The 26,277-nt window shown below is 35.2% G+C and overlaps 3 protein-coding genes and 1 long non-coding RNA gene across 6 annotated transcripts in view; 2 read left to right on the top strand and 2 right to left on the bottom strand.

The window, feature by feature from the left end:
* Positions 1 to 501: 501 nt before the first annotated feature.
* On the top strand, positions 502 to 3,414 carry LOC106181351 (uncharacterized). The gene is made up of 6 exons (XM_013565711.2): positions 502 to 607; positions 830 to 959; positions 1,171 to 1,281; positions 1,502 to 1,672; positions 2,500 to 2,592; positions 2,823 to 3,414. The coding sequence occupies exons 1-6, from the start codon at positions 581 to 583 to the stop codon at positions 2,921 to 2,923; spliced, it is 633 nt and encodes a 210-aa protein (XP_013421165.2). The 5' UTR covers positions 502 to 580; the 3' UTR covers positions 2,924 to 3,414.
* A 286-nt stretch (positions 3,415 to 3,700) lies between these two features.
* Positions 3,701 to 11,318, bottom strand: LOC106181356 (homologous-pairing protein 2 homolog). Its single transcript, XM_087012463.1, has 9 exons — positions 10,982 to 11,318; positions 10,414 to 10,508; positions 9,951 to 10,040; positions 9,494 to 9,605; positions 8,982 to 9,052; positions 6,534 to 6,608; positions 5,324 to 5,377; positions 4,739 to 4,798; positions 3,701 to 4,469 (listed from the first exon to the last, which is right to left on the bottom strand). Exons 1-9 carry the CDS (start codon positions 11,004 to 11,006, stop codon positions 4,413 to 4,415), a joined length of 639 nt encoding a protein of 212 aa, XP_086868589.1. The 5' UTR covers positions 11,007 to 11,318; the 3' UTR covers positions 3,701 to 4,412.
* On the bottom strand, positions 7,735 to 8,722 carry LOC147761544 (uncharacterized). The gene is made up of 2 exons (XR_015334429.1): positions 8,480 to 8,722; positions 7,735 to 8,099 (listed from the first exon to the last, which is right to left on the bottom strand). It is a non-coding gene; the product is annotated as an uncharacterized LOC147761544 (long non-coding RNA).
* Positions 11,319 to 26,277, top strand: part of LOC106161287 (SNF2 related chromatin remodeling annealing helicase 1-like) — a 29,679-nt gene continuing 14,720 nt past the window's right edge. The window contains exons 1-9 of one of the 3 annotated variants that reach the window (XM_087012460.1): positions 11,319 to 11,428; positions 12,174 to 13,182; positions 13,895 to 13,945; positions 20,282 to 20,471; positions 20,806 to 20,956; positions 21,501 to 21,662; positions 22,026 to 22,091; positions 22,586 to 22,726; positions 24,751 to 24,830. In XM_087012460.1, coding sequence (XP_086868586.1) covers positions 12,174 to 13,182; positions 13,895 to 13,945; positions 20,282 to 20,471; positions 20,806 to 20,956; positions 21,501 to 21,662; positions 22,026 to 22,091; positions 22,586 to 22,726; positions 24,751 to 24,830 — 1,850 coding nt within the window. In that variant the 5' untranslated portion in view covers positions 11,319 to 11,428. Of the gene's footprint in view, positions 11,429 to 12,170; positions 13,183 to 13,894; positions 13,946 to 20,281; positions 20,472 to 20,805; positions 20,957 to 21,500; positions 21,663 to 22,025; positions 22,092 to 22,585; positions 22,727 to 24,750; positions 24,831 to 26,277 lie in introns of all 3 variants that reach the window. The other 2 variants (XM_087012461.1, XM_087012459.1) reach the window with 2 other exon arrangements.

The following is a 26,277-nucleotide window of genomic DNA, read 5'->3' as shown; positions in this document are numbered from 1 at the left end:
TTTATTTCACACGTCGAATCTTTTAGCTAAAATTGATCAAATGTGATGTTATGTTCATCTTAATAATATAATGCCAATTACTTTTTGTTATTGCGATCTTGATTTACATGTATCACCATACTTAATGTAAACTGTTAATCTTTTAGACTGAAATATAATACGTCTGGTAATGATATAGATTTTATCATAAACCATTATATTGTATATAGTTTCTGTTATTGGTCTTCTTGGAATTCGACAGCGCATAACTTCGGTTCAAATCATAAATTAATAAAGTAAATGCCCGTCTTGAAAACTGCGTGTTATTTACATGTATGTAATAAAATTTTGGCGTGCTTCTGGAGATGCGATACTAAATTTGCGGCACTTTGTAGACAACAAAGAACAAGTGAATTATAGCGTCACGATATTGAATTTACGTCACGCTTACGTTAAACGTCACAGATAAAACTGTCCAATCAGCAAAGACCGCACTACAACGTAGTAATTCGGTCGATTAGACACGACAGTCGCATAGATTGAAACTTATTTCTGATAATTGTTTTTCGTACGATCATTATTTACATTCGAAGAAAGAACAATGCCAAGACGCTCGCGCAATGCAAATGTAAGCAAGTTTTCAAGTATAATATTTTAACAGGGTATCTCAAAATGTTTGATCAAATTCTGTGTCATTTACAGTTTGTACGAAACGGTTCTGGATAAGGAAGAGTTGTAAATTGGTGTCGTTCATCAGAAAATCATTCTTACATACTCTAAGTTATTTATACAATTAATGGGGATGAATCGGGTTAATGTGAATTCCCCCTATTTTTTTTTCTAAATACAGGGTCGTGTACCTCCCTGGAGGGACATGAACCGGCCTGTGTTAAGTCGGTGGTGGGCGTGGGTCAACGCCATTCATGTTACCTGGCTGCTCTGTAGAGGTGAAGACAGCGTCCAGGTGGAAGAACAACATGGTATGGAAGTTTTTTTCTAATAGTTTTCTTGACAAACAATACCATTATTCTGGTAAAAATTACGTTATATTTGGTAGACTTGTAATCAAAATAAGAATCAATGTGAAAATGTAAAGAAGAGTTGCCGCGATATGTTTCATTACTATACGGCCAATGTAACCTACTGTTAATTTTAACATCCTTTATACATTGATTTCATTGAAAATTCCAGGAAACGCTGAGGTCAGCAGGCAAAGAGATTCATCCAACACACAAACGAACGCCAGTGTGCCAAATGATGTGGATCGCCCTGTGCATGCTGCCACCAACAATCAAAACAATGGTATGGAAACATTTGCAACTGTTTCGTTTGTCCAATTTGTGGCTTTTTCTTTTTAAACTAATTTCGAGGAAATCAGTTGTCAGTGTATATAACTCTTACGTTTGTCAATTTGACTTTCGTTGGCTTGACACACCTTTTTTAGATGTAGGCTATATGGAAATAGGGCCTACTGCAAACAAAAAAAAGTTAACGATACAGTTTTATTTAACATCACTTCTAGCATCATACGATACTAGTCCTGTAGCAAGGGTGTCGCGTTGGAAAAGATTCAAAAAGGGGGTGACTCGGATGTTCTCGCTGAAGAGAAGACGGTCCAAGTACAGGGTAGATACAGCTCCAGCACCATCGACACCTACATTGGCACCAGTATTGACACCACTGCCACGGGAAGGTACACAAATCACTAAAGTCTAGATTACATTTACACGGCACCGTGCGATGAAATTGTCTGTACGATTTTTTTTTTAAATCATAAGGAGCCACAGGCTACGCCGAGTATGTCTACATTACATGGCCTCAAATCCATACGATTCCGTGCGATTTCACACGGCCACCGTCTACCTCTTCTCAGACGCCGTGCGAAAAGAGTATTACGGGCAGTATACGTGCACCGTACGGGCATTGCATTTCAAATGTAATCTAGGCTTAACTGGAGTCGAACTTGCATTGTGAAACAAGCGCGCATCATCGCTTTTTTATTTCTTTTTTGCCAGAGTGGAAATAAGCATATTCTAAACCTATTTATTTGTTTGTTTCAATATTTTATATTTTGTACCCTGGCAGATAGTTCAGCCTACAGCATACGCCTAGTTTTGTATGCCTGCCCGCACGAAAACGAAGTAGATACTCCAGCGCAGTAGACTACTGCAATCATACTGCAAACATGCTTCAAATCTGCTTCGATGTGGGAGCTAATTAGCATATTTGAAACATGCTTCTATCATGCTGATAATCTACTGCATTAATGCTCCTCCTCTGTACAACCCTATGTAATTTTTGAAGTAGAATTGAAGTAGACTCTACTGCATTTCTACTGCAAATATGCTCCACACCACTACTGCGTTAATGCTTCTTTACTACTTCGATACTACTGCATTTTCGTGCGGGTGCCACGGTACATAAAATTATCTTTCTTATTCTTTTCGAGTTCGGATTTTTCCCAGGCATTTTCTTTAAGGTCCATTCTATTTGACATTGTCTTTATATTTGTTTTTGTAGAATCTGAGGTGGTAACGTTCACTGACATTGTACAGTTTACACTTGAAGAAGAAGACGGAATTCGTTTAGAGGACCTAGAGACGGAGATTTGTGGTAATGCATTGATGTGTTCTCTATAATAAAATTCTATTTAATATCATTTTCAAAGTAGTTTTTATTTGATAGCTTCTTGATGAGCTCAGATTTGCATGTAAGTGCGTAGTTTATGTTTGCTAAACATAAAAACACTATATATTAATAACATTATTGAGGATCTAGCAAAGTATTAACAAATTAGATATATCTACATAAACTGATTAACATATATTATATTGTTTTTATAGATCATAATGAGATCCATTTGGAAGACCTGACCAGTAACAGCCCGGAGCGCGTCCTCAAATTCTCACGTCCATCTGGACTCACGTGTGGAGTGGGTCTCTAAATCTGCCGTGCTAAACTGACTTACAAATTATCGGCACGCAGACTTTGACTCAGTGTAAATACATAGACAGGTGCTGCAGATATCATAAACATTGTTTGGATAGTATCAAATAATGCTTGATACACCAAGTCAATTTTTTTGCTTTTATTATGTCACAAGCACGCGGGTATTTAGAAATTAAGAACTGTTCTTAGTTTTTCATATATATACTGTGACAATATTTCACGGGGATGTTAGATGTCGTTTGTCCACGTGAGGTTAGGTCTAGAAACCTGTCGGCTCTTCTCAAATCGACACCAGCACGAAATCAATAGCTCAGTTGATACTTCTCCGTGTGCGCTGGACTACATGAAGTTGCGAAGAGCTATTCTATAGTAAACTTAATAAACGTGTACATAACAATAAAAATGTTTTATAATGTATTCATAAAAAGAAAAATGTTTTCTCGCAGACAGCCAGAAGCTGGTAAACAGTGTACAAATAAAATAATTTCCAGGAAAATTCTTGCATTTTTTTTCACTCCCGTTTATGGCTTTCATACATACAGTCATTTCATCAAGGACCAGCACTGTGATGTTAGGGAGAATGTTGGGCAAAAGGATAAACTAGACAGGAAAGTTGTCAAATGTACAGACATCAAGCAGAACATGAAAATAGACAAAGGCTATTTCTTCACAATTGCATATAGGGCACAGGGATGGGAAATGGTTGGTGTTCAATTTCCACAGCACGTACCTTACAGTACTTGAATGAACAAAGGAACTTGCACAAAAAGCATTTTTCCAATTTATTCTGTAGATGAACAATATAACAGTCAACTTTAGAACAATAAAGGGATGTGCAGATAGTTTATGACATTTCCCTGTGCATGCACAACTTGTAATGCACCAGTTTCAATTTTGACTCATTATATTATGGAACTTGGGGTATTTTTTCTTTTACTAAAAATACCATTCGTCAAACTCGACTTGACTCTACTTTAAATAATATTCATCTAACTGACAATGCTCAGTAAAAATTCTGAAGCTGGGAAATGATTTTTTTTCTTTTCACAATAAACTGAAAAATCATTACGAGCTATATCTGTAGAAACATATATTGAAAAACAATATATAGAAATTTACAGAAACGTGAGAGTTGTATGCTTTTATCCAATCTTCCACAGTCAATCTGGTCTTTAAATGACCCACACTAAAAAAATGATTAGATAACCACATAAATAGTCAAACCCCAGTGTTGTCTCACTGCCTCTGTGCATGAGTTTTTTAAAAGGTATGATGAAGTCGCCATAAGGACATTTTATATCCTGTCTTTGTAACTGAGGAAAGTACACTGAGACTAGATTAGCTTTCTATGGTGAGCTTACCAAATAGAAGACACTCAGATGCAAGGTGGGTCTGAATTAGTACAGTCTAATTCCAATGGAAACATGACTTCAATGACTGTCTTTAGGTCTGTCAAGTTTCCAGTGGGAGGCTTGACAAATGCTTCAAATTTCAGGTGGCGTAACTTTGTACTCTTCATCTGTCTCTATCCCAACATCTTCCTGAATTGTTAAAACAATATAAACAAGATAACCAATAAAATTTAGGCAGAACAGTAACCTTCTTATCCACAAATTTTATGTTTTAACAACTTAATGCTGTTACATATAAAAGTGCGCTCTTTCTTTTCTTTTCTTTTTCTTTTTTTTTTTTTCTTTGGGGGGGGGGGGATCTGGAAGATGATCTCTACAATCTTGGGAACTATAAAAAAGAGATATAAGTGCTTTTTTCATTACATCAAGGAAACATTAGTCATAATCAGAGGACTTACATATAGCTGCTTCTTTGTTTTTGGGTAGCCCTCTAATATGGCATTCAGAATGTCAGTGCTCTGAAATACATGATGAGAAGGTTTTAAAGAATTTCAAAACCCCCAAAGTACATTGCTGTTCCTCAAAATAAAAAAGGCACAATTGAAATCATACCCTTACATGCAAACATATCCAGCCACAACCCTAATATATTCATCAACAACATTAGACCTATGCAACCATACCCACTGATACCCAAACCCACACCCGTATCCAGCCAAACCCAGACCCATATCCAGCCAAATTCAGACCCATATCTAGCAAAACCCAGACCCAAATCCACCTGCCTAACCATTGTCTTGTATCCAGTCTTACACATCCACCAACATTCCTACACATATCCATCCCAAACCCACACATATCTATCCCATACTCACACTGAAATACATATCAACCAAAATGCACCACAAAATTGGGCACAAAAAACTGTGGATTCTGCTTTCTTTTTTTTTTCTTCCCAAACACTTAATGCAAAGTAAACTTTTCTCACTTGAAAACTTTACATTTCTACATTTTAATTTTAGCACTAGGATGCCCATACTTACTGTTCTCTTCCTCTTTCTCCACTCTTTCACAAGTTTAACTCTATTTTTAATAATCTGGAAAAATCCAAATAAAATATAATTCTGTATTTAAGATTATGAGACCTAGGCCCAAAGCCTAATACAATTATGAATTTGAATAAAATATATCAAATTTATTAAAATTTATAAAGAAAAGGCCAACAGCCAGAAATGTCAATTTACAAGGCAAAGAAACTCAAGCCCAAGATCACTTAAAGTCATAATAACTCTTCGTTTTGGCCAAAAATTGGATTTTCCTGGAAAAAACGGCAATTTTCCCGTACTTACCAATGGCCAACGACCCCATTCCTGCATTCAAAGTTAATCCAGGGTTTTTTTCCTAAACGTACGTTTTTTTGTTAAAATCTCTTAAGAGATTTTAACTGACGGAGCTCTCTCTGACATTGCAAAGTCACTGGTGACCTACTTAAAACCGCGGGAAAAGCAGACAACAACAACAACACTATATAAGATTCATGAGATATATTCGTCTTTTTGTTAAAAATGCATTTATATCCACAATGTGTGCCATTCTGGGCTTTTCGTTATCCGACGCACTGTACAAAAACTCGCAACTTACGTCTGCGTCTGCACTAATGCGTTTGGCGCCATGTTATTTTGGTGTCGAATGAACGCGAGAATCCGCGTGACACCATTATGTCATTAGCAACGAATGCACTTGTCGACCAGAAAAAAGGCATCGTAAGCCCTATTGACAAGCACAGATTTTAGTTTTCCTACAATAACGGCCGTTTTAGTGGTAAAATACAATAGAATATATTTCCATGCATTTTTTACAATGTATTTCATGCGGATTTTTGAATCTCAAAGGAAGAGTTATTATTGCTTTAAATGGAATCAGTTTCATGATTACTGTTGATCAAGTCTCGTCTGTTTTCACCTTTATATCAATCTCTTAAGTGTATTTTCAATTGAATTAATTATAATAATTTCACCATATTTCCTTATTTAACCAAGGGTATAAATGGCTGTACAGTTGTCTTTGTGTTACTGATAATGCAAATAAGAAATATTTATTAGTAATTTGATTTGATTTTCTTTAGCACCAGATTGAAAATTCAGTGCAAATATCTCAAGCATTTTTATAATTTTTTTCCTTGATTAAATATGATCACAATATAAAGCTTTCTTTGTCTGTGAAATGTCACCAATCAATAAATAAAAAACTCACAACTTCTCTTTCTTCTGGGCTGATAGCCTTCCCACCTTCTTTAAGCTGTTCTAGCTTCTTCTTATAGATTTCCACCTTACAGAGGTAAAGTGAAAAAATTATCACACACTGTAAGACAATGCACATAACAGGTTGTATATAGGACTTGCATTATTCGTCTCGTTTTCGATATTGAGCGCAATGCATTGTGGGTAAAGTGGGACCCATCTTGCGTTGCCGCCATTTCTGTACACAGAAATAAAATGCCTCTCGGCGGTTCTATGTGTTTTGTGCCTGTTTGTTTCAACAATACGGAGCGAGATCGAAATTTTTCATTTAATGCTTTCCCCAAGGACCCAAAAAAGAGAGGTATATGGATTGACAATATTGGACGAGCGGGAAATGAAGGCAAATTTAGTAAGTTCGAGCCCGCCAAGCATCACCGTGTGTGTAGTGCTCATTTTGAAGGAGGGAATAAATCGTATTTGGGTGGGAGACCAACTATATTTTCACTCAAGAAATCGAAGATTTGAAAGCCCCGAAAAAAATTATTAGACATTTAACTGTTGAAAACTCTGAGACAAATTTTAGTGAACCTGGCGGCAAGTGAGAAGTTGAACAGCGAGGACGAAAATGGCTTCTCAAATACAGACCACGATGCCTACAGCATTCTATCAGATGCAGGCTCAGATGCGCTTTTAACGACAGTTAAGGAAAAACAACATATTATTTTCAGTATGGAACAGAAAATCTGATCTTTAGAAATTGAACTTTCGGAAACAAGAGTGGAATTACAACGAGCAAAAAAAAAAAAAAAGATGCATAAAGAAATAGTGTGACAGAGAAAAAGTACATAAAATGCTGGAACAACTGTCCAAAGCACATGAGGAAGTTGACAAACACACTTTCAGCATAAAGTCTATGCACAACAAACCTGAAATAGTTTAATTTTACATCGGTCTTGAAACCTACGAGAAATTAAAAATTTTCATGACTTTTTATACCCTGACATTACCTCAGTATAAAAAAATGGCATGAAAACTGTCATGTGAAACTTTGGTTTGATTTCACAGCAAGGTTAAAGCTGGTTTTAGTTTTACTTTGGTTTTAGAGTATTGTTATCGACATTACTTAGACCTGAGTAAAACTAAAACCAGGTTTAAACCTGACTGTGAAGGAGTATTGAATGGTATATTACTTATGCAAATAACAAAAAAGAGAACACTTTTACCAAATATCTCATTTTTATTATCACAATGCACTTGAACATATCTAGAAAATGTTTAAAACATTGCATTTTAAAACATGAATCAGAAATATCGTAAGGTACCTTGGAAAGATATTTCCAAGGCAACATCATTGGTTTTATTATGCAAAATAAAAATGTGAAACGAAATATTGAATTGTATTTATTAATAGGCAAATATTAAAAAAAAAAAAAAACGGTTTGGGCATTCCTTTCAAGGACTTGGTCCATTCTCCACGGTCTTGATTCAAACTTCAATCTGGTAGGTCTACTTCTAATTTTCTCTGCCGTCTGGATCCAATATTTTGTTTCTCTCTCTAGCCTCACTGTACAGTTTTCACCTATAAAACAAGTAAAACATTTAATAGTCATGAAAATAATTATTAAAGTCATCATCAACACATCTATAACAGTGATTTATTTACATACATACATATTAGACTGATGACAAAACAGAAAATTGACATGACTAGTCTTATTTTTGTAACCGAAATCTACCTGGATACACAACAGAAAGATAATGAAGAAGAAACAAATGATAGATGCACTGATATTGACAGTGAGCTTGTACTAATTAGGCCTACCTGTACAGTGCACTAGCCCACCTCAGAGATTGTATCAGATAACTGCTTGAACCAGGTGACAAATTTATCTCCCCAATAAATGACTTAGGTGAACATAATTACATAATGACCACACTAGGGTTTTGTATTTGGTTTACCTTTTTAATGGCTCTTCTTTTTTGCCTGATGTGCGGGCATTCCTACATTTTAACCAACTTTTCAACTCCGGCACCGTTGTCGCCTCAAATGGCCAGTTTAATATCGCCCTGGCATGTCTTATGCTTCCATCATGTGTTCCTATCGCTGTCAACAACGCTTCCGGTACTATTTTGACCCCTGCAGTGCACAATTCCGGTCATGCGCACATCGCACCTTACGAATAATGCAAGTCGTATATATAAAACACAAACAGGAGAGGAACTCATGATTACGACTCTGCCAAAAAGTGGAAATATCATATTACTTAATCCATTATCAAAGCAATCACTGTCAAATTTGTAAATAATGCAATGCTGAAGTCTACCTACTGTATCTACAGTGTGTGTGCGTGAGTGTGTGTGCACACGCTTGCATGCGAGCGAGAGAGAGAGAGAGAGAGAGAGAGAGAGAGAGAGAGATGGAGAGAGACGGAGGGGGGGGGGGAGGGGGGCATAGAGATACCTCTCCACGAAGCACTGTCAACTGTTTCTTGGCCTCATCTGTGCTCAGAGAACTATTCAGTCCTCTCAATTCTGAAAACAATGCATGCAGCAATGACAATACAATAAATAAAACAAAGGGGTTTGGTTTTTAGAGTCCATTAACTATAGAAGTGACTGCAGAAGTATATGATATTTAACAGGCTTTATGCAACCCAGCAAAAACTATTCGAACATAATTCTTCAAGGTTTGTCAATGGAGTGTCTGGTGTGATAAATTATGTTATTTGAATAATTACCTGCAAATAAAAGCAACTCTCAACAAGTTATATGAATTAATACAATTTATTGAAGAAATTATATATAAAATTAAATCATACTAAATAACATTTTATTAGTGTTCCCATTAATGAAAATTGGTGTGAAATTCAAGGTGTGAGTATGGATTGTATCAGGTGAGACAAACCAGGCAAGGTGTGGATATGGGTTGCGTCAGGTGTGATAAACTGGTTGTGACATTGTGTCTCATCTCACCATTCTCCATTTTCCTGGTTTCCTCCTGGAGAACCTTCAGTTCTTCTGTCATCTGTGCTATCTTCAGGTCCATTGCTTTCAGTTCTGTCTCATCACATGTGGGATATTGACTCTAAATAATAATAATAATAATAATAATAATAATAATAATAATAATAATAATAAATATTAAGCCATTAGGAAAAAGGATTACGTTATTAATCTTACTTGTAACACCATGTCAGGGAGACTTAGGGCTTCTGCAGAAGATACTTGTTTGAATAACATTTTAAAACTGAGTAATCCCCATGAAAGTGAAGATACCACTAAAGTCCAGGAAAACCCTCCTTCCATTTACACATCAAAATACAAAACATGGTTTTATAAATGACATTTTCACAAAGCAGAAATCCATACGCTGCTGACATAACAAGCACATCGTTGTTACAATAATTCATATACTGAGAACATGCTGTACCTGATCAGGTAAGTAAACTTTTTGTTTTCCATAGGTTTTCTCTTTAATCTTCCCTTCCTGTGCCAATGTTTCTAAAACTTTCACCACTGCCTGAAATAATAATAATAAAATATGTGAAATAATGTCTAATGACTACATGTACGACTGCTGTGAAAAAAAATCTTATGGTCTTGAAGTTTACTTGGTAAGTGCTGCAACAATAACAATATCTCAGATACAGGGTTAATTTCATCCTAAGCTAGTTATCATATTGCTTACTGTTTTCTCATACTCTTTGTGTAGGTTATTATTTCACTTACTGTTTTCCCATACTCTTTGTGTAGATTATTAATTCACTTACTGTTTTCCCATACTCTTTGTGCAGATTATTAATTCACTTACTGTTTTCCCGTACTCTTTGTGTAAGTTATTATTTGACTTACTGTTTTCCTATACTCTTTGTGTAGATGAATAATTCACTTACTGTTTTCCCATACTCTTTGTGTAGATTATTGAAGACATCTATCGCACTGTAAGGTCTGTTTTGCTGGGTGAGATACTCTAGTACTGCCCCCTTGGCTGATGATAATAAATAATAATAATATCATGACTTTATAAATATTGGCATACTAATTATCATAGTACACACATGGAAAATGATTGACTGTGTGGTAATACTGAGAGACAGATGCAACTCCCCCCCCCCCCCTACTAAACAGGCCCTAATCAGCACAAAGTTTCATGTGTTAGCACTCCTACATAGATTTATGTTGCACTTTTTGTCAGCACAAATATGACAAACCAGTAAATTCAAGGTTAACAGACTGAGATTCAAAGATGCACTTAGTATGCACAAGCAAACAAAAACAGTTGACTTACCCGGTAGAACCTTTCACTTGCATGTTCATCATGCATAAAACAAAATTCTAATCACTCTTTATTACCAAATGCTCTATTATTTCACTATTTCTTATCTGTACAGTATCATTGATTATGGTTAACAGAACTGCATGCAGAAAAGCAGAAAATTCACTCTTTCCTGTTCCCCTTACCCTTTTCATCTTTATTTTTGCTCATTTTCCCAACGTTTTCCGAACTCGTTGTCTCAAAATATTTCACTCAAAGAAAAAATTAATTGTTCTGTTTAGTTTCTATCCTTGGAAGGTTGAATTTTATGTCTGACTGTGGCACTACACTACAGTGTAGCCTTGACAGTCCTTGTAAATGTCTCCTCTGCCGTTTCCCAAAAATACAGAAAATGTTGCTTGTATCTTCTTCCCTGATAAAAAATATGGGATTTTACTTAACATTGAGAAAACAATGCAGAGTTTCATATGTTCCCTTTCTATATATATTCCTCAAACCCCACTTTTGCTGATCACAGATAAATCTTATTTCCCTCTATTTGCAGCTCTTTTGTTGTTAAAGATAGGAAATTAATGCATTGATAGCAAATCAACAGCGATGCTACAGAAATTAGCGGACAACATCGTCAAAGGGTAGGCTGCATTTCAATGACTACTGAACAATGAATTCATTTCATAGAGCACGATTGTATTCATTCGTGTCAAATTAACTTTATGTATCTACTGCAATATGAAGGCTCGCGCATACTTGATTCAGTTTCAAGGGGTTGGACTCGGTGTCTGCGCGCTCGATTATTTCAAAACGCTAAGTGTGTCTTCACTCCTTGTCCAAATAGCAAGAAAAAAGTCAACCTCGAGTAGCCCTTCTCTTTTCGTTCACTATGTGTTATTGGGTTTAATCAGACTAGGTTTTCACATTGTATCAGATGTCGCCAATCCCTAATACATTCAGTTATGAGCTGGTACATTGTACACCGTGCCAGAACACAGTATAACTAAGCCCATTTTTGATGTAAGCGAAATTTTCACAACTTCCTGTTAATGCAACCCTAATTTAGATAATTATCATTCATATATGTAACAATCCACTTTCGGATTTAATGTGTAATCTAAATTGTCATTTTCTAGAACTCCTATTTACTGGTATGTATTTCTTATTTATTTGCTAACACCATTATTATTATTACAGACTTTAACTACATTATTTGAAGTTAGTAATATGTGTGTTTACCTTTTGAAGTATTTATAAAATACCAAATAATAATTATTATAATTATCATATTATGAAGACAATAATTTATCTATGGAATGGCAATGATTTATGTTTCTATTAAGCTTAATGCCTTTTTCCTGTTCTTTTTTATCACGTGTTTAGAAGATGTCTGGACTTACAGAAGAACAGAAGAAAAGGATTGAAGAAAACAAGAAGCGGGCTTTGGCTAAACGTGCTGTAAAGGTTGCACAGCAGCAAAAATGTCCTCTATCTGGAGCACAACAAGCACAATCGATGAAACCTTCCACACACGTTGCGCCATCCAATCAAGCTTCTACAAATTGGAATGGAGTTGGAAGAGGTCAGAGTTCAAATTCTTTACTTAATTCAGGGAAAGGCCAAGGTTCAGGGTCAAATTTAGGACAAGCCAAAAGTCAGAGTTTAAATTCTCACCAAACAGAATTTAAGGCTGGAGGTCAAAGTTTAAATTCTCCTCTAACACAACCAAGGACTGTGTTGGGAGGTAGTGGATTCCAAGGCAACTACAAAAACAAAAACTCAAGTTCTTCTCTGACCAGAATGATAAATGCTTCCAGTGCACAACAGATTCATCAAGGTTCCAACACCAGCAGCCATAAAAGTAACACTCTAAGTGGGGGTATTACTTCTCAAAACAAAAATACAAATAGTTCAGTTATTTTGAAAGCGGGAAACTCTTCTTTGAGTGGGAATGTGTCTAATTCAAACAGTTTCAGGACTTGCATCACTGGGAACTCTGGAGCAACAGCAGCCTGTAAAACCACCCCTAGCCCTGTTCTTCCAGCACAGCATCAGCCAACTTCCACCCCAGGCTTCCCTTCCAGCAGTAGTAATGTGAACAGGAACATTTCCCAAAGCAGTTTCTACAAGAGTTCTGCGTCACAAAACCAAGCTCAGCACAATAAATTTCAAAATGAAACAGGTGTTGCACCCAATACTGACAAAGGAGTGAAGAATATCCCGCAATCTGATCTAGCAGCAGCAGTTACATCAGACAATTCTTTCTTCAGTAAGAAGAAGACTGCTGCAGTGAAGGGGTCTACTGTGTTGATATCAAGGGACAGGTTTGTCTTGAGTATTGGGTATTGCAGCCCCCTAGTGGAGATATGTAAAACTATGAAGACAAGACAATATGGCAAGTAGTTTACATTGTACCAGTATACTGCAGGGTTAGGGTTTCAATTTCTTTTTCAAAATGGTTTCAAAGGGTGCTGCAGGAAACTTCCAGTAGCCTCTGAAACTCAGGGTAGAGATTTTTATGCTCCTGGTGGAGGAGATTGAAGAGAGATTCTACTAAGAACACATTAAGGCTCCGTTCACATGGAATATCTATTTTCTAAAAATCTAAAAATCTAATAGTGGTATCTTGTGATCACGGTCTGTACCTTGAATACCCCATGGCGTAATTACAGGCAGTGGGAGCCAATTACTTCCAAAGCTGTAATTAATTCTCTGCGCTGCCAGCAATTACGCCGCGGGGTATCCAGGGCACAGACCGTGATCACAAGATATCGAAAATAGATTTTTAGAATTTTAGAAAAATAGATTTTCCATATAAACAAAGCCTAAGAACAGCAGACTAACAGATCCATGGATCAGCAAGCATTCAAGTGGGTCGGCCATATTGATCTATGGATCTGTTACTCAGCTGTTCTGAATGCAATCTTAAGAAGAAAGTGAACCAGTATCTAATATCCAGTTATGGTGAAGATGAGACTGAAGTAATTATGTTAATCATTACTTATTACTTTTTTGTTTTAGATTTTTAAAGTATTTTTAAGAAGAGCTGTTATTTTCAGAAAAGTTAAGTAGAGTATTTGTGCGAAAATATTATTTCCTCATTTCAGATTCCATAACCAAAAGATGGGACTTCAAATTAGAAGAATATGAAGAATTAAGTAAGTATATTTAATAACAGTCCAGTCCTGCAGATAGTTTTCCCCTTTTGTCTATGGAAAGAGATTTTAAACAGGATACATTGTACATGTACTAGGCACTGGTACATTGAACCATGTAATATTGTTGTTTAAATGCATGATCATGAAACAAGACAGCACCTCAACACCCCAGAAACAAGGTTACCAAAGGATTATCTAAAATATTTTTATGTACAGACACAGATGTGTCTGTACATATTGCCATCACCTGCGTCTGTCGTCGCCGTCGCCGATCATGTCGCCGTCGCCGTCGCCGTGCACTTTCAGCGTTAACACCATAAGTGAAAGACAGTTTTACTTTTTGGCTTTATATTTACAGAGCTGACTAATATTCATAAAACGCAGGTCAAGTTCGAAAATCAGCATGATCGGGCCATTATTGTAGAATTTATCCTGTTTTTTCACTTTTTAGCATATATGCAACACTGTTAACACATTTCAAGGAAAACCGATAGGCCTGTTGTCATGAAACTCACAGGAGTTATCAATCTTACTAAAATGCAGATCAAGTTCGAAAATCGGCATGATCGGGCCACTATTTTAGTAGTTATGCTGTTTTTTTCACTTTTCAGCATATGTGCAACACTGTTAACACATTTCAAGGAAAACCGATAGACATGTTGTCATGAAACTCACAGGAGTAATCAATCTTACTAAAATGCAGGTCAAGTTCGAAAATCAGCATAATCGGGCCATTATTTTATAAGTTATGCTGTTTTTTCACATTTCCTCAGATTCAATTCTTCGGCATGTTAACAGTCTCATTATTTAACTAATAAGATTAGTAAAAGTGTTTGTTTGACATTTCCTGCATCTTTACAACATTGTTAGTTGATTATGTAAAAATTATGGTAAACTTGTTATCATGTATTGTATAATAGAGTTTCAAAATGGAAATAAACTCATTGCAGTTTGTCAGATTCATTCATTCACTATGTTCAGAAACTCAGAATGGAGGAAATTGGACATTAAACACTGTTCTATTGATATTTTTCCCATCTCATCAATTTTCTTAGTTGATCATATTTAAATGGCAGTAAATTGTTAATTTTGTTATATGTTAAAAAATTGTTAAAAATGAAAAAAAAACACATTTCAGGACAGTGCTGTCTTGTCTACATTTTGGCATTTTCAAGGTGTGACTTTGAAGTTCCTTGGGCCTGAAGACCTTTGCTAGGTACATTTTCTGAATATCCATGATACTAATATTTTATTATTAAAAATTGATGGTAATTATCCTGTTAAACATTATGTAATATTGCATCAAAATTTGAAGACACCCCTATTTTGGACACTGCTCCCATGATGACCATTTAAGGAAAACCATGTCACTTACTGTTCTCAAACTTACAGGAAGAAACATGGGATTTAAATAAAGCTTCAGTGGGCAATGCAGTCTATTTGGTAAATTTTTTTGGCAGTTAATCAGTTTTTTGTGAAAATTTAATTTTTCACATATTGGCATTTTCAAGGTGTGACTTAAGAATCTCCACCGGCTTGAAGACCCATGCTAGTCACATTTCTGAAAATCCATGATACGGATCTTTTATTAATAAAAACTGATGGTCATTATGCTGTTACGTAAGCATTATGTAATATTGCATTAAAATAGAAGAAAACACAATTTTGGGTGCTGCTGCCATGATGACCATTATGGGAGAACCATGTTACTTATGATTGTCAATCTTTCAAAAAAGAAACAGGACTAAAATGCAGCCTGAGTTAGAAAAGCAGTCTAATTGGCTTCTTTTTCTGGAAGTTATACATTTTAGTGAAATATTCATTTTTATCATGTTGGCATATTCATTGTGGGACTCGAAGTTCCCATGGACATGAAGCCAAATGGTAATCAAATTTTCTACATGTCCATGCTATTTATAGTCAATAATCAAAAATTGGTGATAATTATTCTGTAATTTATTATGTAATGTTACATCAAAATTGACAAAAATCTTTTTGCACTGCTACTACAAACATTATGAAAAGAAAACTTATTATTATTTTTAACTTACAAATATGATTTGTAGGATTGGCATGCAGTTCAAATAAGGAAGCCAGCTCAAATGGGTTATCATTTATTATTGAATTTAAGTAGTTTTATGTGAAATTTTCATTTTTCTCATTCTGGCATTTTCAAAGTGTGAACTTAAACTCCCATGGGCCTGAAGCCTTACACTTGTTACACATTTCACTTACATTGGTAATACCTGTTGAGCATAATTAAAATTTGATGTTGAATTTGCAGTTAAGCATAATGTACTTTTGCATCAGAATTGACAGTAGCCTGTTTTGTTATTTCCTGCTTTTTATGTACAGACACAGATGTGTCTGTACATATTGCCATCACCTGCGTCTGTCGTCGCCGTCGCCGTCCCTGTCGCCGTCGCCGTCGCCGTGCACTTTCATCGTTAACACGATAAGTGGAAGACAGTTTTACTTTTTGGCTTTATATTTACAGAGCTGATGAATATTCATAAAACGCAGGTCAAGTTCGAAAATCAGCATGTTTGGGCAATTATTGTAGTATTTATGCTGTGTTTTCACTTTTTAGCATATATGCAACACTGTTAACACATTTCAAGGAAAACCGATAGGCCTGTTGTCACGAAACTCACAGGAGTAATTAATCTTACTAAAACGCAGATCAAGTTCGAAAATCGGCATGATCGGGCCACTATTTTAGTAGTTATGCTGTTTTTTTCACTTTTCAGCATATGTGCAACACTGTTAACACATTTCAAGGAAAACCGATAGACCTGTTGTCATGAAACTCACAGGAGTAATTAATCTTACTAAAATGCAGGTCAAGTTCGAAAATCAGCATAATCGGGGCATTATTTTATAAGTTATGCTGTTTTTTCACATTTCCTCAGATTCAATTCTTAGGCATGTTAACAGTCTCATTATTTAACTAATAAGATTCGTAAAAGTGTTTGTTTGACATTTCCTGCATCTTTACAACATTGTTAGTTGATTATGTAAGAATGATGGTAAACTTGTTATCATGTATTGTATAATAGAGTTTCAAAAATGGAAATAAACTCATATCATTGCAGTTTGTCAGATTCATTCATTCACTATGTTCAGAAACTCAGAATGGAGGAAATTGGACATTAAACACTGTTCTATTGATATTTTTCCCATCTCATCAATTTTCTTAGTTGATCATATATAAATGGCAGTAAATTGTTAATTTTGTTATATGTTAAAAAATTGTTAAAAATGGAAAAAAAAACATTTCAGGACAGTGCTGTCTTGTCTACATTTTGGCATTTTCAAGGTGTGACTTTGAAGTTCCTTTGGCCTGAAGACCTTTGCTAGGAACATTTTCTGAATATCCATGATACTAATATTTTATTATTAAAAATTGATGGTAATTATCCTGTTAAACATTATGTAATAGTGCATCAAAATTTGAAGACACCCCTATTTTGGACACTGCTCCCATGATGACCATTTAAGGAAAACCATGTCACTTACTGTTCTCAAACTTACAGGAAGAAACATGGGACTGAAATAAAGCTTCAGTGGGCAATGCAGACTATTTGGTAAATTTTTTTGGCAGTTAATCAGTTTTTTGTGAAAATTTAATTTTTCACATATTGGCATTTTCAAGGTGTGACTTAGAACCTCCACGGGCTTGAAGACCCATGCTAGTCACATTTTCTGAAAATCCATGATACATATATTTTATTATGTACAGACACAGATATGTATGTACATATTGCCATCACCTGCGCCTGTCGTCGCCATCGTTGATCATGTCGCCGTCACTGTTGCCGTGCACTTTCAGCATTAACACCATAAGTGGAAGACAGTTTTACTTTTTGGCTTTATATTTACAGAGCTGATGAGTATTCATAAAACGCAGGTCAAGTTCGAAAATAAGCATGATCGGGCCATTATTGTAGAAGTTATGCTTTTTTTTTTCACTTTTCAGCATATATGCAACATCGTTAACACATTTCAATAAAAACCGATAGGCCTGTTGTCATGAAACTCATAGGGGTAATCAATCTTACTAAAACGCAGGTCAAGTTCGAAAATCGGCATGATCGGGCCACTATTTTAGTAGTTATGCTGTTTTTTTCACTTTTCAGCATATGTGCAACACTGTTAACACATTTCAAGAAAAAACCGATAGACCTGTTGTCATGAAACTCACAGGAGTAATCAATCTTACTAAAACGTAGGTCAAGTTCGAAAATCAGCATAATCGGGGCATTATTTTATAAGTTATGCTGTTTTTTCACATTTCCTCAGATTCAATTCTTAGGCATGTTAACAGTCTCATTATTTAACTAATAAGATTCGTAAAAGTGTTTGTTTGACATTTCCTGCATCTTTACAACATTGTTAGTTGATTATGTAAAAATGATGGTAAACTTGTTATCATGTATTGTATAATAGTGTTTCAAAAATGGAAATAAACTCATATCATTGCAGTTTGTCAGATTCATTCATTCACTATGTTCAGAAACTCAGAATGGAGGAAATTGGACATTAAACACTGTTCTATTGATATTTTTCCCATCTCATCAATTTTCTTAGTTGATCATATATAAATGGCAGTAAATTGTTAATTTTGTTATATGTTAAAAAATTGTTAAAAATGGATAAAAACACATTTCAGGACAGTGCTGTCTTGTCTACATTTTGGCATTTTCAAGGTGTGACTTTGAAGTTCCTTTGGCCTAAAGACCTTTGCTAGGAACATTTTCTGAATATCCATGATACTGATATTTTATTATTAAAAATTGATGGTAATTATCCTGTTAAACATTATGTAATATTGCATCAAAATTTGAAGACACCCCTATTTTGGACACTGCTCCCATGATGACCATTTAAGGAAAACCATGTCACTTACTGTTCTCAAACTTACAGGAAGAAACATGGGACTTAAATAAAGCTTCAGTGGGCAATGCAGACTATTTGGTAAATTTTTTTGGCAGTTAATCTGTCTTTTGTGAAAATTTAATTTTTCACATATTGGCATTTTCAAGGTGTGACTTAGAACCTCCACGAGCTTGAAGACCCATGCTAATCACATTTTCTGAAAATCCACGATACGGATCTTTTATTATTAAAAACTGATGGTCATTATGCTGTTAAGCATTATGTAATATTGCATTAAAATAGAAGAAAACACAATTTTGGGTGCTGCTGCCATGATGACCATTATGGGAAAACCATGTTACTTATGATTGTCAAACTTTCAAAAAAGAAACAAAGGACTAAAATGCAGCCTGAGTTGGAAAAGCAGTCTAATTGGCTTCTTTTTCTGGAAGTTATACATTTTAGTGAAATATTCATTTTTATCATGTTGGCATATTCATTGTGGGACTCGAAGCTCCCATGGACATGAAGCCAAATGGTAATCAAATTTTCTACATGTCCATGCTATTTGTAGTCAATAATCAAAAATTGGTGATAATTATTCTGTAATTTATTATGTAATGTTACATCAAAATTGACAAAAATCTTTTTGCACTGCTACTACAAACATTATGAAAAGAAAACTATGTTACTTATTATTATTTTCAACTTACAAGTACGATTTGTAGGATTGGCATGCAGTTCAAATTAGAAAGCCAGCTCAAATGGGTTATCATTTATTATTGAATTTAGGCAGTTTTATGTGAAATTTTCATTTTTCTCATTCTGGCTTTTTCAAAGTGTGAACTTAAACTCCCATGTGCCTGAATCCTTACGCTTGTTACACATTTCACTTACATTGGTATTACCTGTTGAGCATAATTAAAATTTGATGTTGAATTTGCAGTTAAGCATAATGTACTTTTGCATCAGAATTGACAGTAGCCTGTTTTGTGCATTGTTATTGTCTGCTTTTTGTCTGTACATTTGACAGCTTTGCTGCCTTGTTGTCTGTACATTTGACAACTTTGCTGCCTTGTTTGAAATTGTAGTTATAATTTTTCCCAACTGAATGACTGCACATGCCTGCACATTTTATCAAAGTTTGTTAAAGGATATTTTGATATACTGTATTTCCTCTAAAATCAAGACATAAACTAATAAACACTGATCATAGCTTCGCTGGCAAAGGTAATGAATATTGTATATCTTAGATAGATTATCCAGGGGCGGATTTAGGCCGTCTTCTGGGTCTTCCGGAAGATGGTCAGATTTTCAAGTTTACATTGACGGTTATCTAATTTTTACTGTTGGAAGACGGTCAAAATTAGAGGATGAATCAACAAAGATAATTTGGAAGACAGTCAGTAAATAGCCCTGGATCCGCCCCTGTTATCAATCTGATTTCTTTCCCTATAGTGCGAAGGGCCAGAGTTCTGATGCAGCAAGGAGTAATAGAACTGGAGGGTCTGCCCCAACCTCTTCTCCAGGCTTTTAAACCTGCCTGCCAAGGGAAGATCACAGACAACCACGTGCCAAACGCTGACTTGACACGCGTGCCTGACACACTGACTGGCTCTCTCATGCCTTTCCAGAGAGATGGAGTGAAGTGAGGATTTTTAGGAATTTCAGTTCTGTTTTTAGGATAACTTCATTTGATGGGGCCTACAAGTGAATGAGATGGAAATTCTTAATCTGATCATTAATTTTGCAGTCATTTGCTGACTGTGTCTTGGGAATACCTTATGGTTTAACAATTATATGACTGTACGTTGATGATATGTATATATTTGATATTTATTATTAGAATATTATCAATTATTATTTAGATATGCTTGTACAGAATAATATCAATAATTTCCTGCATTTGTATTTATTTATTAAGTGTTCCAACTACATGTCTAGTGAGTTATTTAAAATACTTTGAATGATTTTAATTTCAGTTTTGCCATCTCACGGGAAGGACGTGTTATAATAGCAGATGACATGGGTCTTGGGAAAACAATACAATCCATATGTGTGGCTTGTTACTACAGGAAGGAGTGGCCCCTTTTGGTTGTGGTGCCATCTTCAGTCAGATTTGCGTGGTCCGAGGTAAAACTTTAATAGGAGTGCCTTTTAAAGAATACTGTAGGAGTTGGCCACATACATAATTACTTGTGTTATATTACAGTCTGATAAGAGACAAATAATGATACCAGAAAGTATGGAATTGATTTTAAACCTTTTGTGAACAAGACATATTGGTATACATACATAACTGCATTGTATTTTCAAGTAATTTCTTTAACACAGTAAAAACATGTATTTCACTGTCCTCTTGCATTTAGATAAAAAAGTCAGGTCATGTGACTAGAGGGCTCAGGACTAAAGGGCCATATATTAAGGCATGTTAACTCTTTTTAGAAACAATTTAGTAGTTTTTTCTAACCATATCAGGGCAGCTTTAGTCCATCTCCTGGGCCTTCCAAAAGACAGTCAGATTTTCAGGTTTACATTGACGGGTATCTATTTATTTCTGTCGGAAGATGGTCGAAAAATGGAGGATGGATCAACAAAGATAATATGGGAGATTGTCAGAGAGTATCCTTGGATCCGCCCCTGCATATTGTTATGTAGATCATTACATTTTTTGCAGCAACTACAAAGATGGATCCCTGATCTCAACCCAGATGACATTAATGTGGTGGTGACTGGTAAAGATGACGTCACAGCTGGGAAAGTTGTCATTGTCAGCTATGACATGATGACCAAAAAGAAGAATGATCTACAGCATGTAGGATTCAAGGTGGCCATTTTGGTGGGTGATTGATGAGAAAAATGATTATTTGATTATGTTATTGGCCAAATTTTGCCAATGAACAATTAAATAAGAATGTCATAAAAGTAAAGTGGATAAAAGTTGGGGGCATTTTCCCAAATCTACAGGATAGAGAATCTGGCTCAAAACTAATTGTAGAACACTCAGTTGCAAAGAGACGCTGGTCTTAAAGCTAAAAAAATGCACGTTCATGTTTTTAAAATTAGGAAAGGCACCCTGATTGCAAAAATGTTGGATGTTAGTCAAGTAGTAAATATTTATAGATGTACCAGATGAACACTTTATGGCATTATGGTATTTGTCTTTAATGAAATTTCCATTATACATTGTAATATGTTTCAGGACGAAAGTCACTTTTTGAAAAATTTCCGCACAGCCAGGTGCCAAGCAGCACAACTGATTTTGAAGGTAATTTTTAAAATGAACAAAACAGTTAAGACACAGTATACACATTAAACCAAGTTAATTATATTTTTTATGAGGTATGAGAAAGTAAAAACTCCTAGGGCAGTTTTTCATAAATATTCCCTTTATCGCCAAGGACAATCCTATCGAAAACTGTGGGAAAAATGACAATAAAATGTGAACCCATTTTTGTGGTTTATTTATTTTTCACTATTTTTTGCTCTCTAGAAAAGTCTTATGTAGAATTAATGTAATGATCATTTCTATAATGCCCTTTCTACCAATTAAGTAATATGTTATGTTATTTATACAGATATTTGTTTTTGTATGATTTTATGTTGCTAATATTATATGATATTTAGTATTAATGAGTGCAGGTATTTGTGTATATGTGCTTGCATATTTGAATGCTACTTTTGTATCTTGCTAAACCATCTACTACAGTTAGTATATCTTTGCCTCATGTTCTTATAAAAACTCTTTTCATCACTATTCAGGTATCCAAACGTGTGATTCTCCTCTCTGGGACACCTGCGTTATCTCGCCCCGCAGAGCTGTACACCCAGCTGAGGCTGGTCAAACCTCAACTCTTCCCCAACTTCCACCTCTTTGGTCTGCGATATTGTGATGGTAAACAGGTAGGTTAAAGTGTCTGACTGTATTATATTGCATATCCAAATTAAAGCACTTCTGCCAAAGAAGAAGGATATATTTTTATTAATGATAGTTTGTCTCTTTTTTAAAGGACAAGATTTTTATGAAGGTCTGAAATTTTGATGAAATATTCATGGTACTGGCTATTCAAGAATGCTAGTGCTTTTTAGTTATGTTATTTGTTATATCAGATTATATACCAATTCAGTTTACTAAATAAATTCGTTCTTTGTCTAACTTGAGGAGTGGAGAGAAAAGAGTTTTACTTTGTATCATCAGTATCTAGCAGAGCTTGTTTAGAAATTATCTCCATCATATGCATTACTGATAAGAATGATGTGAAACAAAAGTTCATAAAACTTTCAATTTGAAACATCATATCACCCATGCCAGAGATTCCATTCTCTACATCTACCATCAAATGGCCTAATTTTGGTCTATGGCTGATGAAAAATTATAAATCTATTGATTAATTTGGGCACTGGTGATCAAGTGAGTAAATATTGGAACGTATGGTAAGAAAAAGATGATCTTATTTTGAAGTATTCCCCAACGCATGTCATTGAACTAACATAATTATAGAAGACGATGTCTCCTTTTCCCTTTTTGAATGGTGAATATAGAAACACTGAAATCAACATTTTCAAGTTTGAAAATTTATTCACATGGAGAGTTTACAGTTCACAGCAAAGTTTATGTGATACTTTGGCTAATACATTCTTTATTGGATACAGTAACTTATAATGATCATAGTTAGACATGAATAAAATACTATTTCATGGAAACAGAAAATACTATATACAAACAGCACTCATTGTTCATTGTACACAAACTTTTGTTTTCACACTTTTTGGTTACTAAAAATCAGATATCTTGAATATTATTTACTTATCTTACATGTACCATTATATATTAATAATAACATGAAATATATCACATTGTACCTTATATTAGTATAAATAATATAGTATGTAAAGAGATGTAATGTATATGTATAGTTGGGGTTGCGCCCTTTTTGTGTTATATGAGTCATGTGGCCCTATTCTATAATAAACATTTGGCGCGTAATTTGTGAGAAATACACAAGGAGATACATGTGTACAGTGTGCACACAGAGAGATACACTTAGTCTAGTGATCGGACATGAAGAAAGTACTTTATTTTATGTAAAATCAAGCGGAATAAAGACTTTTAAAAGGACAATACATTTGTTGTCGTGCAACGGTTGCAGACACATTAGGTAGTATTTTCTATCAGGCCCGTAGCCAGGGGGGGGGGTTCGGTGGGTTCGAAAGAACTGCCCCTTTTGCTTGGAAAAGGTCCACTCTAGGTAAAATTTGATCTAGGTACGTAAAGTTTTTATGGAAAAAGGTCCACTTTTTCAGAAAAAGAACCCCCCTTTTGAAATTGCTGGCTACGGGCCTGTCTATAGTATATATTCAGAACCAGAATAGGATATAAAATCCTTAATAAATATTTGATAATTATAGTAATTGTATAATACTAGTAATTACACATGATTATAAAACAAAATTGTCACACAAATGAAAAGAGCATTGTGAAATGGCATAAATTGTAAACAGAACAACTTTATCACACAAATTAAAAAGCATTGTAAAAGGGCAAAAGTTGTAAACGGAACAATTTTATCACACAAATTAAAAAGCATTGTAAAACAGATATTTACATTGACAACACTTCTAATTACATTTACTATTGGCATTTGGTAACATCTCCCATGATTCAAATTTCTCATGTAACAAGTTTTATAAAAAGTTTTTTTTCCACTTTTACTTGTTCAATGTCTGTTATATGAGTTTGCTCATGGCGTACTCATGAAAAAAAAAAAAAAAAAAAAACACTTCAATGTACACATTCATTTTTGCCACCCCTACACAAGACCCAGTTAAATATATATTTCACCAAACACAATACTAATATTGTCCTGGAAAATGTATTTGATCAGTTTTGTTCAGATCTGGTGAGTAATTTTTGTACTTATTTTCAGAATAATTTTGGCTGGGACTACAGTGGATCCTCTAATTTGCCTGAGCTCCAACTTCTTTTGGAAAAGACCATAATGATCAGGTCAGTAAACTTTGCGTACCACATATTTTGCTCTTGGGCTACATTCCCAGAGCTTTTAGATCGATCTATCCCCGTGGGAAGTCTCACTAGATTACTGTCAGATAATCTGGCTTAAATGTCCTACTACAAGCTGTAAGGGGGTAATTAACTTTCGTGTCCGCTTGGCTGACAGCTATTTAGCGTGAACCCCCAGGGAGTTGGGTCGATCTAAAGTAGATCGATCTAATCTCTGGAAATGGGGTCTTGGATTACTTAAATACATAAAATCAAAGGGCCTTGATCATTTGGCTGACACAGTGTTGTGTGGCCCATAAGGATCAAAATGTAATGCCTTACCAGTGAAAAAAATGGACAAAATTATCTGATAATTTACCCATAGTAAAAGCATACAATCTCTTTGATTTACAAGTGATTTACCTTAGCATTTTAATTTACCTTCATAACATAAGAGAAGACAAAAAAAAGATAAATAGATAAAAAATAAAACATTCTACAGAACAATATTCAGATGTGATGAGCAAGTTAAGTTGAAACATAAAATAGGCTGGTTTCCAGAAAACTAAAACTCTAGGTGGATGCACATGCATGTCTTCTGTTACAGGTGGTACATAATTTACTAACATGGTACACCACTGATTCAGAAACTAATTGTTTAAAATGTTAAAAATATTATTGGGTTAAATTTTATTACTGATTTTTTTTTCAATTTAGCCATTTTGAGGTTGGCTGAGTTTGAGAAACTGGTAATTAAAAAACACCTGCCTAACTTTGTGACAGCACCGATTTGCTGTACTTGCATCAGGTTGAAAACCCTTCGGGTTACTAGAACATACCAGTTGCGCTTGTTTCTAGGCATGGTGCATTACTATGTGAGATTTTTACCAGATTTGTCAGCGGTGCTGTACCTGTGACATCAGTTGCTTGGAAAGGGAGTTGAGTGGAGTTGGACCTCCAAATGCAATGATGCTTTTGAAAGGGTTAAACACATGATGACCTCCGAGGAGGTGCTTGCACATTATGATCGAGAAAAGACAATTCGGATTGCTTGTGATGCTTCACCCTACGTATTAGGGTGCGTTTTGTCTCATGTAATGGACGATGGCTCCAAGAAGCCAATCGCGTATGTGTCACGGTCTTTGACACAGACAAAGAGAAAGTATTTTCAAATTGATCGTGAGGCTCTTGCTATAGTATGGGGTGTGAAGAAATTTCATTCGTACCGCTATGGCAGGCATTTCATGTTGTTGATGGATCATCGACCTTTGGTGTCAATTTTTCATCCAGAAAGAGGTGTGTCAGTCACAACGGCAGCAAGAATGCAGCGATATGCATTGTTTTTGTTTGGTTATGATTATGACATTATGTACAGAAACACAAATAGTCATGGGAACGCTGATTGTTTGTCTCAGCTACCAATGTCTGGTGGTAAGTTGGAGACAGACGATGA

The sequence above is a fragment of the Lingula anatina genome, chromosome 5 (genome assembly GCF_051362555.1).
Source record: "Lingula anatina isolate TDL-2025a chromosome 5, LinAna3.0, whole genome shotgun sequence".
NCBI lineage: Eukaryota > Metazoa > Brachiopoda > Lingulata > Lingulida > Lingulidae > Lingula > Lingula anatina.
The sequence above is the reverse complement of the archived record's forward strand: the minus strand, read 5'-3'. Positions and strand labels throughout refer to the sequence as shown.

Bases quoted from the DNA above. Each gene is read 5' to 3' on its own strand.
- LOC106181351 (XM_013565711.2), top strand. From the start codon at position 581: ATGCCAAGACGCTCGCGCAATGCAAAT. The intron at 608-829 runs GTAAGCAAGTTT...TTCTAAATACAG, and splicing joins GACGCTCGCGCAATGCAAAT to GGTCGTGTACCTCCCTGGAG. The intron at 1,282-1,501 runs GTATGGAAACAT...CATCACTTCTAG, and splicing joins CACCAACAATCAAAACAATG to CATCATACGATACTAGTCCT.
- LOC106181356 (XM_087012463.1), bottom strand. From the start codon at position 11,006: ATGAGCAAAAATAAAGATGAAAAGG. The intron at 9,606-9,950 runs GTACAGCATGTT...ATTATTATTTAG, and splicing joins AAGTTTACTTACCTGATCAG to AGTCAATATCCCACATGTGA. The intron at 4,470-4,738 runs GTAAGTCCTCTG...TTAACAATTCAG, and splicing joins AAACAAAGAAGCAGCTATAT to GAAGATGTTGGGATAGAGAC.